The sequence below is a fragment of the Nerophis ophidion genome, linkage group LG19, assembly GCF_033978795.1.
Source record: "Nerophis ophidion isolate RoL-2023_Sa linkage group LG19, RoL_Noph_v1.0, whole genome shotgun sequence".
Classification (NCBI taxonomy): Eukaryota; Metazoa; Chordata; class Actinopteri; order Syngnathiformes; family Syngnathidae; genus Nerophis; species Nerophis ophidion.
Genome location: NC_084629.1, coordinates 9,941,365 through 9,958,812, shown reverse-complemented (window position 1 = coordinate 9,958,812; position 17,448 = coordinate 9,941,365). Strand labels below are relative to the sequence as shown.

The 17,448-nt window shown below is 39.5% G+C and overlaps 1 protein-coding gene across 1 annotated transcript in view; it reads right to left on the bottom strand.

Moving 5' to 3' along the window:
• Positions 1 to 17,448, bottom strand: part of LOC133537937 (F-box-like/WD repeat-containing protein TBL1X) — an 85,164-nt gene that overhangs the window by 19,657 nt on the left and 48,059 nt on the right. Inside the window, exon 2 of the mRNA XM_061879118.1 lies at positions 1,245 to 1,349. Within this exon, the coding sequence (XP_061735102.1) occupies positions 1,245 to 1,302 (58 nt within the window). The 5' untranslated portion in view covers positions 1,303 to 1,349. The remainder of the gene's footprint in view (positions 1 to 1,244; positions 1,350 to 17,448) is intronic.

The following is a 17,448-nucleotide window of genomic DNA, read 5'->3' as shown; positions in this document are numbered from 1 at the left end:
ACCTGTCGACAACGTTCCCTCTAAGGTACGCTTCTGTGCAATTGCACACTGCTCACGCGTCCTCTGCGCACGGCAAACCCAGGCCGTGCACAAAATCGAATAAAAAGATAAGCGCTTAATAGTGTGCACGTCTGCCGTCGCTCACATGTGTGCCACTGAATGATCAAGGAGTGTTGGCGATTGTTCACACAAATGAAAAATTGGAGGGAAAATTGCCTGTAGATAACAATCATGAAAAATAAACACTTAAAAAGATATGTTTTGTTGTAGGTATATAACGACAAACGGTATTAATGATAACCGCAGTAAAACGTTCGACAATTACTAACACCACTAGACATTAAAATTATCTTTTATTAAAAAAAGGATTTGTAACCACACTGTGATAAACTCACGGACTAACTGACGCTAGCTCACAAGTTTGAATACTAACATAAAGTCAACATTGACGTCTTTCCCCATTAAGGAACAACATATCCCAATCAAAACTTACATAAAAACATTGCTGTCTGAGCAACTAAGCTATTTAATTATCTACATTGAACCTACATGCTGTGCTGTCTTCGTACAGAGTGATCGATATATACTCGGAGAATTGTGACACAGAGGTGTTTTTATAGTGCATTCAACTGCACAACTGAGTAAGACGCCACAATGCCCGCCAAAGCTCTTGTCAGTGAAGCATAAGAAAACACACATGCAAAATAGTGGGCCTTCTAAAAGTGGATCTATTAATTTTCCTTATGGAAAAAAGCTAAAGATTTTAAGTATTGTACAAGTATTTTTTGAGCACATTAAACAATACCGCGATAATAATGATAATGGGATAATTTTGGTCACAATTACCAGTGGTAATACATTTTCATATAGTTAAATCCCTATTCTGTTGGTAACCTAAGCTAGCCAGTGGTGTTCGTATATATTTTTTTTGAGCAAGTTGCAAAACCTAAGGGTGTTTCGGCCAAAACGCCAGGAAAGCAGATGTCTGTAAAATTTGAGCAAGATTTGTTGAAAAAAAAATGTCCGTAATCAAGCAAAACATGTTGGCACGGCTATGGAAATTAATTGGCCATAAATAATTGACTGCTTGTCTAATGATTATAAAGCTTGGAGGATATTTGTAATACAATTTTGCTAACATGTTTTCCAAAGTATTTTGAGCAATACCCAGGTCAAGTAAAGAAATAGCCAACATTAAAATTAAATGCATTCTCAATTAGGTGTCAAAATTTGATTGGACTGACCTGATTCTTGGAGGTATCTGTAGACCAAGAAGTTCACTTCGTCACTGGTAATACTCATTTTAGCCCAAAGAAACAAGAGGATCTGCTGGAAGGCTCGGCTCACTCCTGGAAAAAAAGACGCATACAAAAATAGAAACATAATTAATATTTAGGCCTCTGCTCTCACATCAGTGCAAAAATATGCATTTTTCTCTTTTTGCATGTAGTTCATCCATCCATCCATCCATCCGTCCATCCATTTTCTACCGCTTATTCCCTTTGGGGTCGGGGGCGCTGGTGCCTATCTCATTGTAACATTAATTACTCCAGTCATTCCGTGTGATAAAATCATCTCCAGCCATTTCCTTGGGATAACATCATCTCCAGCCAAAGTGTGAACATAGCAAGGCGCCAATAGGGTTCAAGGTATTTCTAGTATCAGCATCAACAGAAAATTAACTGAATTAATAATTGAATTGATTATTATGTTTTATTAAGCACCTTGAAACATGTTTAGTTTTTCCACACGGATGCAAGCAGGCACCACCAAAACTTCAGTAAACCATAGAAAAGGCGAAAGAACCCTGATAAAAAGGCACAAAAGCTAGGACACTTCTTACACCAGAAAGAACAGCCCGCATACTGTTTGCAGAGTTCTTCATTTTTCAATATTTCAGATATTCTTGTTAGGCAAGTGGCTCTGGAATGTTATGCAGTATTAGCACACAAGCCGGTATACAAATGTGACAGTTGGGGGAAAAAAATAACCGCACACTCCAAATGAGTCATAACCTCTTGCTTTATTCTTTTCATTTCAAAATACTGACATAAAAAGGCCCTAATGAGGATTCAAACAGTAATAAATGTTGCATCAGGTATGAAGCATTAATGGCTGTCCAACGTGCACTGCAAAATAGCCCCTGGCCACTCTCAACTCCCCTTTGGTAACTTAGCAACAAGAGCGATGGAGAAAAATACAGAAAACCGTCTTGTCCCAATTACAAAAAGGTGCACAGCCGTGGGGCGGGGGCGGGGGCATGTTGCTCAAAAGGAATTATTCACTTTCAACTTGGTACAGTATAATCTTTGTTACGGGAGTTTACCTTTATGCACCACAGAAGACATTTGAGGTTCTGTAATTAAACGAACCATTATCTCGCCATGGGAAAAATTGAGCTACTAGAAAAGCAGTGCCTGATTACAAAAGTCTGACCAAATGCAGAACAGAATCTATCAGCATTAGTAAGATATTATTGCCACACATACTGCTTTCGTCTCCCCCACCGCCACCGAGATTCTCGTCATTTACGTCAACAAATTTATTCAAAAGGCAAAAATCTCTGCTCTCTTCTGCACGGAAACAAAACACTTGAGCTTGTGAGACTCGGCCACCGTGTCCTGATTTGACCACACAGCCCATTAGCGCACACTTGAGGGGTTTAGCCTTGTGGAGCCAGGCCACAACAACAACAACAATAAACCAAACAACTGCACACTTAATGCCCTGGTCCAACTTGGGGGGCAAAAAGGGGCATCAGCATCAAAGATGGGTGATGATGCATAACTACACAATTACGTAGGCCTCCATATTTGACAAAATGCTCGAAGGTTTTTCCACACTTATGTACTATGAAATGGCTTGGCTTGTGACTTCTAATAACATTCAAACTAAAAAAAAAAACATACGGAGCAGACCATTTTTATCAGGTCATTTTTAGCAGTTTACAAAACTATCAACAATAACTTTTACATCCCCTGCATGGATGTAAAAGTCTTATAACTATTCAAAATAGGGCTGGGCGATATGGCCTTTTTTTTATATCTTGATATTTTTAGGCAATATTGGGATATATGATATGCATCTCGATATTTTGCCTTGGCCTTGAATGAACTCTTGATGCATATAATCACAGCAGTATGATGATTCTATGTGTCTACATTAAAACGTTCTTGTTCACACTGCATTAATATATGCTACTTTTAAACTTTCATGCAGAGAGGGAAATCACAACTACGTCAATTGACCAAAACCGTATTTATTAAACAGTTATTAAGCAGTGGCACAAACGTTCATGTCATTTCCAAAACAGAAAGTGCAAGATTGTCAGAGACATTTTAAGTGTCAAATATAAATGAGCTGCATAATAGGAAATCAAATAGTATTCGTCCTTCGCTATGTGGTAGGTTACTACGGACGTTATGAAATTCTCTTCATTCTCTAGCAGGTGACTTTTCAAATGATGCTACATATTAGCAGTGATGCTACTTTTTATAGCAACGCTTGTGCCGCATGCTTGACTTATTACGGTTGTCTGTTCGACATATTACCACTTGAAGCCAAACCACGGCCAGACGATGGACCCCCTGCTGTTTTTCTTGGGAATTTATTCTTCCTTCATTCGCACCTTCTTTCTCTCGTATTACCACTCGCACGGCTCTGCTAGCAACACAGCTAACATTACCCACGCTACTACCTCTCCGCTCCGCGAGGACGTGTACGTATGTGACGTATGACGTGACAGTATGTAAGAAGGTGCGCCTGCTCGTCTGTGAGGACAGACAGGAAAGAGCAAGAAGAACCTGTAATGTGATGCCGCAGCTAAAAGCAACTGCGTGAGAACGTACACTCGAATATCAAGATATAGTCATTTTCTATATCGCACAGAGACAAACCCGCTATATATCGTGTATATCGATATATCGCCCAGCCCTAATTCAAAACATCCATCCAGCCATCCATTTTCTACCGCTTGTCCCAACGTATTGGTTAAAATATTGAAACTTCCTTTGATCCATCACCACCTTATTTGTGAAAGCAAATGCACGGCGTATATTCCCCGCTGCTCATTAAACTTCTGGGACTCAACCCAACAGTTAAAAATGTTAAATCAATACAATTGAATGTTATGCCTGTTCGGCATTGTGGTGCCGGGTTCGATTTCCTAAAGGATGCGTCAAAACGAAGAACACAACAAAAGGTAAGATACAACCAATGTATTCTAAATAACAGAAGGAGAGCTATAACAAAAACACTGGAGCTAACAAAAGGCACACCAAAGACGCTAGTATGAGAACTAGGAGATACAAAATAGAAAATTAAACTGGCACGTTGGCACACAAAAGGAGTAAATAAAACATTTAGCATGTGAGCTAATAATGAGGTGCGTAGCGTGAGAGCTCGCGAAAATAGTAAGAATTGCGTGTAAGCAAACGATCAAAACAGACGTATAGTTGCGTGAGAGCAAACTAGAGTCCCAGGCAGAAGAATGAAAAGAGGAAGGCTTATAAAGGGACGGTGATTATTTGTAGCAGGTGTGCGGGACAGTGAGTAGCAGGTGAACTAATGCGTGACCATGGTGACGGACCAAACAGGAAATAAGAGGTAGAATGACGGAGTGATACAACCATGGAAACAATAAACAATAATATCAGAAGATCCGAGTACGGATCTTAACATTGAATACACAAACAGATGCACCACATCTAAGGCCATGTCTAAACTAAGTCGTTTAACCCCATAAACGAATAATTATTTAGCCTAAGCCCCGTTTAAGCCAAACTAAACCAGCGTTTTAGGTCCCGCTTTCCGGAATTTTTTTTTTTACACGGGTAAGTCAGCCGTGTAATTCTTGAATCTTCAGCACTTAGCTCATTGCTCGTTTACAAAGTGAGTTTGGAGAGAAAATGACGCCAGAAAGAACGCGCCCACGCAGGAAGTGACGTCAGAAAGAACCGGCCACAGCCAGCTTCATAATAAAGCGGTTTCGTAGCTCGGAGCTAACCACTGGAAATATGAAGGCGAGTCATCCAGACATGCTCGTGTTTCTCCTTCTTCTACATGTGCAGACGCTTGTGGAAATCACACATGACTACCTTAAGACAGGGGTCGGGAACCTTTTTAAGCCCATTTAAGCCAAATATTTTAAAATGTATTTCCGTGAGAGCCATATAATATTTTTTAACACTGAATACAACTAAATGTCTGCATTTTTAAGTAAGACCAACATTTATAGAGTATAATATGTCACAAACTCGCATGGCAGCAGTAGTGGCGACCCCAAGATGCATGAACCAGGAGAGCGGAGAGCAGGTAAGATGATTTTAATATCATCAACAGAGGAGAATTAAGCAGTCTTGCATGTACAGTTCTAAACAATAGTCAATCTTCGAGCCCTGAGGAACGCGCAAGTTAAGAATAAATAGAAACAAGCTGATTGGCAGCAGGTGTGGACCGGCTGCCAATCAACAGCAGGTGAGGGGGAAAAAAACAGCGCTCAGTGGGACAAGCAGGAAATGGAAACAAAATAAGAGCACTGATGGTAAGTAAATACAAAACAAAGTAGCACAAACAGAAATGAAGTGACAGATCTTCACATAATAAGTCTATTATTCTTTTAAATAACGTTTTTATTCGGAAGCTCACGGATGATAAATAAAATGCTTCTTACCATTAATGCGACTTCTTGAACAGGTGCGGTAGAAAAGAGATGGATGGATTAAAATGTATGACAATGTTTTATATTTTTAACGTTTTTTTTAACATTGTGATTATCAGCGGAATTATTCATTACTTATGTTTAGCAATGTCAGCTAAGATTTATCTGAGAGCCAAATTTAGTCATCAAAAGAGCCACATGTGGCTTGGGAGCCATAGGTTCCCTACCCCTGCCTTAAGAGAAAGTGATTGCTGCTATTCGGGATACAACACTTCTCAGAAGTCAAGAACACTTTCCAATGTCCAGCCAGGCTACTTAGCAAAAAACTTTGGCTATTTGTCGAAGAACAGACTACGAGAATGCGAGCTCCTGTGGATGTGATAAAAAAAAAAAGATAGCGTGAGCTTTGTATTACCTGGCTGTTGAGGAAAAGGGCGAATGCATTTGGACTGGCAAAGCAGTTATTGTCCGCCATGTATGTCACGGACTCAAGGTCTCGGTCCAGAGTACATAAAATCACCAAAAAGGAATGGAAAATGAAGGTGAAGGCAAATGAGTGAGAAGTGTCCTGACCAGATATCTAGCTCACTACATTGATTAATGTTAAATGTTCTTTATCACATTGTTTACGTGTCTAATAAAGAATTGATTAATTTATGATGTCTTAGATGTGATTCACTACAATAGGGCCCCACAGCACATTGGATTCCAGTTAATTCAAATACAACAACACTGGATATTCTTCAGAGAAGTTAAATTTAAGAACTTGCACACAAAGCAACACTGGAGAAGACTATGACGTGTACATTTTACACGCATGCATAATAGGTCGCGTTGCGCCGGCGGACGGAGGAGAGTGGGGGTCTTAAACAGTGGCATTGTTGTGTGTGGACACGGATAAGGGTAGGTGTGATTTACCCTGGATAAACTTATCCGGCTTAGTGTAAACGGGGCCTTAGTGGGTAACCCCATGGGAACGTTATAGTCCGTCGTGTCTAAGCGTAAGCTCAAACCAAGCAGCACTCGAAAGGACAGCATCAGCGTGGCACCAGGGACTGTTGACAACACCTTGCACATTTAGAATGTTTTTAATGTGCCGGTGACAGACTTCAAAAGGATTCCCATTATACTATCCTGCAAAAATGACTTAAAATGCGGCAATATGAATGCCAGGCTAGTAGTTGCCGTGGTGACTTACAACATTGGACACAGTAGCAGAGCTGTATACCTACACTTTTGCTGGAGTAGCATCATCAGCACATTTAACACAGCAATGACATGTTTTACGACAGCAGTGGTGGCCTGAAGACTTCAGGGGCGACTCGGCAGATTAAGAAAAATAAAAGAAAGGCCTGCTGAGCTTACTTCAGTTAACTTAAATTAAATACAAAATGTAATTGTTGTTTCCACGGTGAGTGAAAACAGGTTGGGGCGAAAAGAAAAACAAAATAGGCTCAACATTTTTTTTTCCCAGTGCATAGGAGAAGCCCAAGCCTTTTTAAACTCTGAGGAGACTCACTGTGCAAAACTTTGAAAAACCACACACAGCTATTAGCTACACTTATCGTGCTACCATTAAAATATCTTGCCACATTCAGGTACCGTGGAGTGAGTCTTGCTGCCCTAGTTTTATTTTTCCATAAAAAAATGATCAGAGACTTTTTCAACAACACCACAGACTCTTAAGCATTTTTCTCTTATGCTACTGCGTCCAATCCTCGCCTCCATGCCGGCAAATAAACACAACGTCTAATAAGCATAATTATCACTGGAGGGCTAAGAATAGCCAAGTCAGGGACACACAAAGCATACATGAGTTATGAGTCCCTTCTTATGCAGTATATATTTGATTAGTATTTATTTTTGTAGTCAACCTGACCTCAGTCTTGACAATAATCTTTGGGATTATATGGTTTCATATCATTAAAATCATTGTATACAATAAACATTAAGAGTAAAATGACTAATTTAGAAGAACTGTATGATTAATCGACATTGAATTGACATCAAGGTTTAAATCAGTGCGATAAATAACCACAAGAGACTGACGGGGGCTTTTTTTTCTCTCCGCCATTACCGGCATTTGCGTGACAGCCATGTTTGCCAATCCTAATTGCTGACCCTCAAGTTTCTTCGTCTCTCACTTTAAACAGGGAAAAACACATCTCACTCTTCGCATCGCTTTCAGCACGTGGTAGCCTTTATTTAAAGTAGAATTAACTAATTGCAGTGAGCCATCTTTCACAGGCAGCACGGTGAAAAAAGGGGTTAGTGCATGTGCCTCACAATACGAAGGTCCTGAGTTCAATCCCGGACTGAGCGGGCTCGGGATCTTTCTGTATGGAGTTTGCATGTTCTCCCCGTAACTGTGTGGGTTCCCTCCGGGTATTCCGGTTTCCTCCCACCTCCACAAACATGCACCCGGGGATAGGTTGATTGGCAACACTAAATTGGCCCTCGTGTGTGAATGTTGTCTGTCGATCTGTGTTGGCCATGCGATGAGGTAGCGACTTGTCCAGGGTGTACCCCGCCCTCCATCCGTATGCAGTCCGAAAGGGACAAGCGTAGAAAATGGATGGATGAATTACAGTACAACGGAAAAAATAAAAAATAAAAAGTCTACGATAATGACAAATATGTTTATATACTTTTCAAATGGTTACATGCATCATTATTATAATATTTAATGATTAAATTATGAACACTGTTAAGTTGGTATCGATTATTTCTTCCGTTTAGAGCATAATGTAGACACAAGCTGTGAGTCGGTCTGCAAGAAGCAAAATATTTTTTTTAAAGTAAATGGTTGCATTTTCTAAAGTGTGGCATCTTGAGACAAAGATATTTGGATTGACAGTCTAAAAGTAACATATCCGCCTTCCTTATGTAATTTTATGTATAAAATATAAAAATTGCAAATTGAATTGCAATCACAATTTTTAAGCAATTACGTTTGTTTCCCATAATTCTGCAGCCCTATAATTTAGTGCTAATATTTGAGTGGGTGCCAGGCCTCTCAAAAAGGTTTAGAACCCCTGGCATAGGTTTGGGACTAATCATAAATTGAAACAATTGAGGAAGAAGTGAGTGCACTACTTGGGTTCAACCAGCAGAGGTGCTGTTGATTTGACTCCTTTGACATTATATTAGCTATGGTAAAGTAAGCTACATTGATGATCAATGGCCTACTGTTGATGAGACAGGTGTTCAAACGATTTCAATACCTCTACCATTGAAAATTATATTATATAAAAAAAAAAATAAAGATGTCCAACATTATTGGTCGACCGATATCATATTGGCCTAAAAATGTGACGGATCGGACCATATTGGTATAGACTTTTCTGCCGACAATTAAATCAGCATGCCGTATCAATCTGGTTTGTACTCCAACAAGCTTGCTGCTTGTCTCTTTGCGCTTCTGCGATGTGAAATTGTTTCACGGTTTGTCCTTTCTTTTCGAAAAATATAATTTGCAATTTGATAGTAAAGTGCTGGTTTTATGAGGCTTTCTAATTGACCTGGGCACCGCAAGCAGTGACTATGCAACAAATAGAATGAAGAAACTGGCGATACAGAAAAAAATACTGAGCTATACACAGTTAAAATGCAGACAAAAGACAGCGAGGGTGAGGGGAAAGAAGAATAAAAAAAAAATTAGTCCATCTGTGACACAGCATCAGAGAAAGTTTTTCTCCTGCGGCACATCATAGTACATATTTTGTTTGACGATGCAGAACAAAATCAAAACACTATTAAACACTAACATGAGACACAGAAAGCACTATGAGTTAAGGAAAAAATAACTGGGATTTCTAACACCAGTTTATACAGAAATGGTAGGATTTGTTTAGACATGCCTAACAAGTTACATCACGAACAGTAGTTATTTTTGCACACTTCGTGTCCAAAAATGAGTAGGAAAAGGTAAAGCTTATAGTTAATGTCTAATAATGATAATTAACTCACACCATAACTTGTACATGTTCAAATGTAGTTCACTTCCTGTGTGAACCAACAATAGGAAGGTGCTGAAAAAACATAAATCTGCATTAGTAGCACATAGTTTCATACTTTGTTCTTACACAAATGTTTGTGCCACATGCAAGTGTAAAGTTGTTATTTAGATTCGTATTTGTAAATTATTTGTTGATAGTGTTATTTTACTTGACCACTGGTATTTTTGTTTTAGACAAAACGATAAATATATTTTTCTTCCATTGCAATATTAGTCTTATTTTCCACAAACGGAGTTTATTTGCGAAATGTATCCAGTGGTATCACAGCAAATGTGTTAATTTTACGCATAATGTCCCTGACAGTTTGAGGGAAGAACTGCTGCAAATATCTGTAATAAACCCAATATTGGATACCCTTTAAAAAAAAAAAAAGAGTTAAAACTAGCATGTCAAATTCCCATCCCTAGTATTTATGATTAACTAGTTAAAAAAATAAGTGGGCATGCAGAGAAACTAATTACATCTGTGACAAACTGGTCATGTAAAGAGCAGGACATCCTGTGTACGCTGCTTAAAATAAACAAATGGCATGCAGCTGCACGCCACAAAAACAGAGCTGGTGCAGACAAAAATATGTGGTGTTCCATGGATGAGGCCAAGTGCATTTTAAGCCTAATTGTAGATTTACCATCCCCCACTCCTTTTGTGAATGTTGTACTGAAAAGCAAAGCATAAAGATGGTGCAAAAAGAAGTTTGATTAGAATGAGATTAAAAATCTTGGCAATGCTCTATAGATCATCTTATAAATGTGCAGGGAAATTCAGTTGTGTGTAAATTCACGTTTTGCACCGAGCTTTGACAATGCTGTATTTAGAAGATGTGCCTCTAAATACCCAATCTCAATCCCGAATGTGGCTTTAGCGGTTTGTGAACATTCTCGTCACAATTCAAGTGAGATTTGTGATCAGGACAACAATAAGCTGCTACAGTTCAAAACTACATAACTCACATAAAATCACTGGAATATAATAAAAAGGCACATGCCTTTAAAGCGTAAAAACATATACCAAAGACAAAATCATAAGTACATGAGCAGCACATGCAGTCTTGAGAAATGAATGCTGTTGAAATCAGCATACCAGGGTCCCCATTTTCTCATGAACAGTCACCTCCTGACAGATGTGCAAACAAGACCTGGAAACAGCAGCCATTTTCTCTTGAACTGCTCTGCTGAGTAAAAACCCGCCTTTGAAGCTTCTGGTTGGGCTGCAGTCTTGAGTGGGGGAGGGGAAGTGCCAGGGCGTGGGGGAGGGGAAAGCAGAAGAGAGACAGAAAATAGAAAGAGAGAGAGATGGGCAAGAATGGTGGAATGGAGGGGGGGTGATCAATAATCATCCTAAAAACAGGTAATCACAACGACAACATGGTGCACCTCATCCCATGTTTCTTTTCCTTTGATGTGCAGCAGGAAAGCACCAGGGAACAGATAACGCTGGAACTATTTTGCATCCAAAAAAACCCTGCACTGGAAGCAAACAGTGTACTATATAGGGGCCACCGATTCGAAAAACCAAACCAACCACTGGTATTACTGCGTTTCCTGAGCCCACGTATGCCTGTCTCTCTCGCTTTGAGTCACCATGCGCCAGCAACAAATGTAGGTCAGCAATTTACCCACCGGTTAACATTCCTTTAGGTCATGATGGATAATGAAATTACCTGCTGGTGATCAGTTGTAAAGCTACAAACTACAGATCTCTCTCTCAATGGCTAGTCACAAAAAAAAATGGCTCAGAGTAACACTGATGCCACAAGAAGTCCCAACATTCTGCCCGTCACACAAATTACAGTGATCTGAGAGCCTGTGGGTTGATACATCAGACCTGCAGTAAAAAAATGGGGCTTGAATAAGTGCTTTGTTTTTTAATAAATGACCACATATGCCACTATTGCGTATGGGCGTTTGTGTTCTCTCTCTGCTCAATAAATGGGGGATGGTGACAAACAACAAGGATAGCTGAAAGGATTCATCACGGAAGCCTCGAGCCGCATGGGAGCATCTTAGCAAACTCCCGCTTTGCCTCTACTGGAGTCGCTTGATAAGCTACAAAAATGATAGAAAACAACAGCCTAAATCAGACCTGGGATAATTAAGGCCCGGGGGCCACATGCAGCCCGTTGAGTTTTTCAATCTGGCCCGCCGGACATTCCCAAATAATTTTTTTAGATCTTTAAGTGATGCTGCCTTTATGATGTGCATTGATGTTTTCAAATGACCGTAAGTCTTGAACTATACAAAATATTTCAATGGTTGGAATCTGGGCTTTTGCATGATATACTAGTTACTCCGATCATCTAATTAGTTACTATGTTAATCTACGTCACAGCAGCTCAGACGAAGCACCACGCAGTGCGGGCGGGGAGCGTTTCCACAGACGCGGAAGGAGATTTTCACAACAAAGTTTTAAAGCTTAGTGATGTATAGAATAGAATAGAATAGAATAGAAAGTAATTTATTGATCCCTGGGGAGAAATTCAGCAAATATCAGATACCGTATTTTTCGGACTATTAGTCGCAGTTTTTTTCATATTTTGGCCAGGGCTGCGACTTATACTCATGTGTGAAATTATTAACACATTACCGTGAAATATCAAATATTACTGATCTTATTCACGTAAGAGACTAGACATATAAGATTTCATGGGATTTAGCAATTAGGAGTGATAAGATTGTTTGGTAAACCTATAGCATGTTCTATGTGTTATAGTTATTTGAATGACTCTTACCAGGCACGTTCTCAGTTGGTATTTATGCGTCATGTAATGTACACTTATTCAGCCTGTTGTTCACTATTCTTTATTTATTTTGAAAAGGGGTTGGATGAAGCAGATGCTTATAATATCCCAACCCCTCTCACTCATTCCACATGTAACATAAACAATACAAGAACAATACTCTATAAACAAAAACAAGAAAAACTGCTGTACACTAACAATACGATATTACCACTTTTACAATGAGACAAGACAAAATATTCAGTGTTTTATCGATTGTAGAAAAATTTAAAAATTCCATTCCGTTTTTGAGGGGGTCTGTCATAACGTTTTTAGCATTTGATCAGACATTATTGTGAGGTTTTGTATTAAGTGTTCCTAAAAATAGATATACCGGCCCCCAGACATTTTTTTTCTCTAAATGTGGCCCCCAGGTCAAAATAATTGCCCAGGCCTGGCCTAAATACTGTTCAAATATACAACTGGGGTTTTATTTCCACACACTATTGTTTTTGCATTGGAGGTACAAAATGAGGCGTATGGAAGGCAATAGTGGTCAACTGTGGGGAAGTAAAGTTTAAAACCCCACATTAACTTCTCCTGTCCTGTTATGTTGGAAGCAATTATTGGTTACGTGTGCATCTACTCTTGACAATGGAAAAGCAAATAGTACATCACACCAAACGTAACTAATGTCTTGCATGTCCATGGAATACGCTTTGATATGCACATTGGGAGTCTGTGTTTGAGCGACTGTAATGATTGCTTTAAAAACTTACTAAATGTCACCGACCAATTAGTGCCACAGAAGATCATGCGATTCGCAGACAGGACGGGTCAGAAAATAATAATCTGCTGAAGAGTGATAATAGAGAAGTTTCAAACATGAAACTGCTTCTTCTAATGAATGAAAAATGAATGAATATAGCATAGTAAAAAAAAAAAAAGTCCAAGCTTCCACCGCGAGTCACATCATTTTCTGTGGTTTGAACATATTAGGCCAATAAAGAGGATTTTAATTCTGATTCTAAAACATGGGGATGGGTCAAATGCAGAGAATAATTTCACCACACCCAGTGTGTGCATGTAACTATCGTTGGGACTTTAACTTTGACACTGGCCTCAGCAACAGAATAGAGTACCATGCCTAAGCAACAGAACGGAGTACCATACCACTGCATCAGTACATGTTTTAATCTTCTTCGATAAAACTCTGCATAACAAACCCATGGCCACTAAGAGCCAAACTTTAATAGTGGATTATTTATGTATGTCCTATAAACATTTTTACCCAAATTATTTCAGATCAACACCCAAATGAGAAAAAACACTTGGTTCCTACATGAGATTCAACAAACAAATCATGTGTTGGCATAGAATTGACACATCAGATGTAAGAGCACAAAAGACACAAAATTTACATGAACAAACATGAATCAAAAAGCCCTGTGCCAAGTAACTGTGTGCCTAGTTGATGATCATAATATAGATTACAGCAGTTCACTGACAAAATGGACCAACTAAAAATTGACAGGGATGTATTTTGGGATACCCTGTTAAAGGGCTTTTCGATGTGGTGAAAAATATATAGGTAAAGGTAATTTTCTATCCCAATAACAATATATACCACTACAGGGTTTCCCCTCAATGTAATTGAATGTGGCACGCCGCCACGACATTTATATTACCACCACACCTTGAAAACAAGAGAAGACCTTATGGAAAAAAGTTCTGTGGTCAGATTGAACATAAATTGAGCTGTTTGGCCACAATACCCAGCAATTTGTTTGGAAGACAAAAGGTGAGGCCTTTAATCCCAGTAACTCCATTCCTACCGTCAAGCATGGTGGAGGTAGTATTATGCTCTGGCCCTGTTTTGCTGCCAATGGAACGGGTGTTTTACAGAGAGTAAACAGGACAATGAAAAAGGAGGATTACCTCCAAATTCTTCAGGACAAGCTAATATCATCAGTTCAGAAGTTGGGTCTTAGGCGCAGTTGGGTGTTCCAACAGGACAATGACCCCAAAACACACGTCAAAAGTGTGAAAGGAATGGCTGAATCAGGCTACAATTAAGGTTTTAGAAAGCCCTTCCCAAAGTCCTGACTTAAACGTGCGGACAATGCTGAAGAAACAAGTCCATGTCAGAAAACCAACAAATTTAGCTGAACTGCACCAATTTTGTCTAGAGGAGTGGTCGAAAATTTAACCAGAAGCTTGTGGATGGCTACCAAAAAGCGCCTTATTGCAGTGAAACTTGCCAAGGGACATGTAACCAAATATTAACGTTGCTGTATGTATACTTTAACCCAGCAGATTGGTCACATTTTCAGTACACCCATGATACATTTATAAAAGAACCAAACTTCATGAATGTGTTTTGTGACCAACAAGTATGTGCTCCAATCACTCTATCACAAAACACTAAGAGTTATAGGAATTATTGGAAACCTCAAGACAGCCATGACATTAAGTGTATGCAAACTTTTGACCACCGCTGTATATATAAATATATATACACACACAAACACATACAGTATACATCTACACACATGTACATATATTTATGAATTAAAATGATTAGAAAATGTTGCTTTTGTATTCAAAAACACGTAAAAAAGAACTAGACAATTAAAAAAGTAAGTAATTCTAGTTTTGCATATGTATACAAGGGCATATAATTTATTGGTGTCTGTGGGACTGCCTGTCATAGTTGGTGTCTCTGGGCAACAAATAGGCTAATTTGGTGTGTTTTTCTCTACATCACTTTTTAGTTTTGACGTACAATTAGTACTTTGTCGCATTTTAAGACTGTGCCTGTACTGTCCGTGCCGTGTCTTTAAGTGAAAGAAAAGAGTAGATATGTTCACATTGCTTGCAATAACTTGTTGGAGGGAAGTTTAACAAATCACCTTTCTTCGATCAGTGTGATTTTTTTTTAAATCCAAACAAATGAGTTCCTCTTGCCTCTTTTTGGCACCAATTCTTCCTCGGGCTTAGTTGGTTTAGCGTCTTTTTTGCTCGGCGTCTGTGGTCGTAGCAGACTGCTACATTGTTGACAACCATGCTGTGCCGGCTCTCCCAGTAAAGACTTCCAAGAAACATAAAACGCTGCAGCAAAGATGTTAAAATTACAATACACACTAGGGCTGGGCGATATTGTTTTTAATTTATATCTCGGTATTTTTATGCCATATCGCGATATACGATATATATCTCGATATTTTGCCCTAGCCTTGAATGAACACTTGATGCAAATAATCACAGCAGTATGATGATTTTATGTGTTTACATTAAAACATTATTCTTCATGATGCATTAATATATGCTCATTTTAAACTTTCGGGCAGAGAGGGAAATCACAACTAATTCAATTTACCAAAACTGTATCTATTAAATACTCTTCATTCTCTCGCGGGTGACTTTTTCAATGAAATGCTGCTACCTTTTGTAGCAACACTTCTGCTGCATACTTTGCATATTGCTGTTGTCTGCTGAATATCTTCCCGCTTGAAGCCAAACCACCCCCAGATGATGGACCCCCTGCTGTTTTTTGGGGCATTTATTGTTCTGCCTTCATTTGTGATCAGTTTCGCACCTTCTCTCTCTTGCAGTGTCACTCGCTCCGCTTGCACGACCTGCCTCAGCTAACGTTAGCCATGCTGCTACCTCTCTGCTCGGCGAGAGCGTATGACGCTACACGCGCGACGGTAAGATGGTGGGCTTGTTTTACGTCTCTTTGAAAAGGAGAGACGAGCAGGAGTGAGAAACGCCTATAATGTAATGCCCACAGCTAAAAGCAACAGCGTGAGAACGTATACTCGAATATTACGATATAGTCATTTTCTATATCGCACGAAGGCAAACCCGCGATATATCGTTTATATCGATATATCACCCAGCCCTAATACACACTATCGAGAATTGTATCGTACGATGGACATTTCTATGTTTTAATACAATATATATTGTTACATCACTACCTTGTCCTATGACAAGATTCTCAAAAAGGGTAGATTTAATAGAAATGGTTGCCAACCAGTCATCAGATATACTGTTTTCACTCCAAATCGTCCTCATTTTTTCTTCAAGCATCATATTTATCCATCAGGACAGTAAACAATTTACAGTGGGGAATGTATTTCATCTCCCTCCCCTACCTTATCCTACCAACTATCTAAATAACCCAATATGAATGCTGCTGGGAGTGCACAAGGAAGCAGCTCAGGCGGGCCTGAGTGCAATTCTGTGGGGGTGGGTGGCAAAGAATATGATGTGTGTGTGGAGGAGATTGCGGAAGACAGGGTGCCTCAGTGCAGCATACACATGCATGCATACACTACAGTATATAATCCTAAATCCTAGTGTTCTACACAATACAGAGCAAACAGCAGACAATCATTCAGCATCCCAATACAGTGGCCTGTATTGCCGCATGTAAACATGCGCATGATATGGACGATACATGAAAAACATGTACGGCGGCTTTAAATCTAGGCCATTTCCAGACAATGTGAGACAAGATCTTTATGCTCTGTGACGTGACAAAGAACATCATCGTACATCTGCGAAAACAACGCCCACATGTATAAAACAAAAGAGCGACTCCAGTGGCAGTGATGATGCAATCCTCACAACTGACAGGATGTGCAACCTTTTCAAAAGCAAATACATCTTACAAAGCAGTCCAAACATTAAACTGTAGTCTTGTCTTTTGTGAGTACAAATATAATATCCCAGGTGAAAAGCAAAAAAGACCAAAATACTGTCCTTGAGGTGGTAGTCGTCAACATTAAAGCTTCAACCGAGCCCTTGTTTTTTTTTCCCAGCACTGCGAGGACTGCACAAATAAGCTGTAAACATGGCGACACACACACACACACACACACACACACACACACACACGCGCACACACGCACACACAGCAGTGTGGGCAACACAAATGTTGCTACGGCAACCGGAAGATCTCGCTTCTCTGTCAACAGCTGCTCATGCCACCCGAAAACCAGCCCCCACACTCCATGCGCTTTCCTTCCAACCCAATTCCGGGGTCA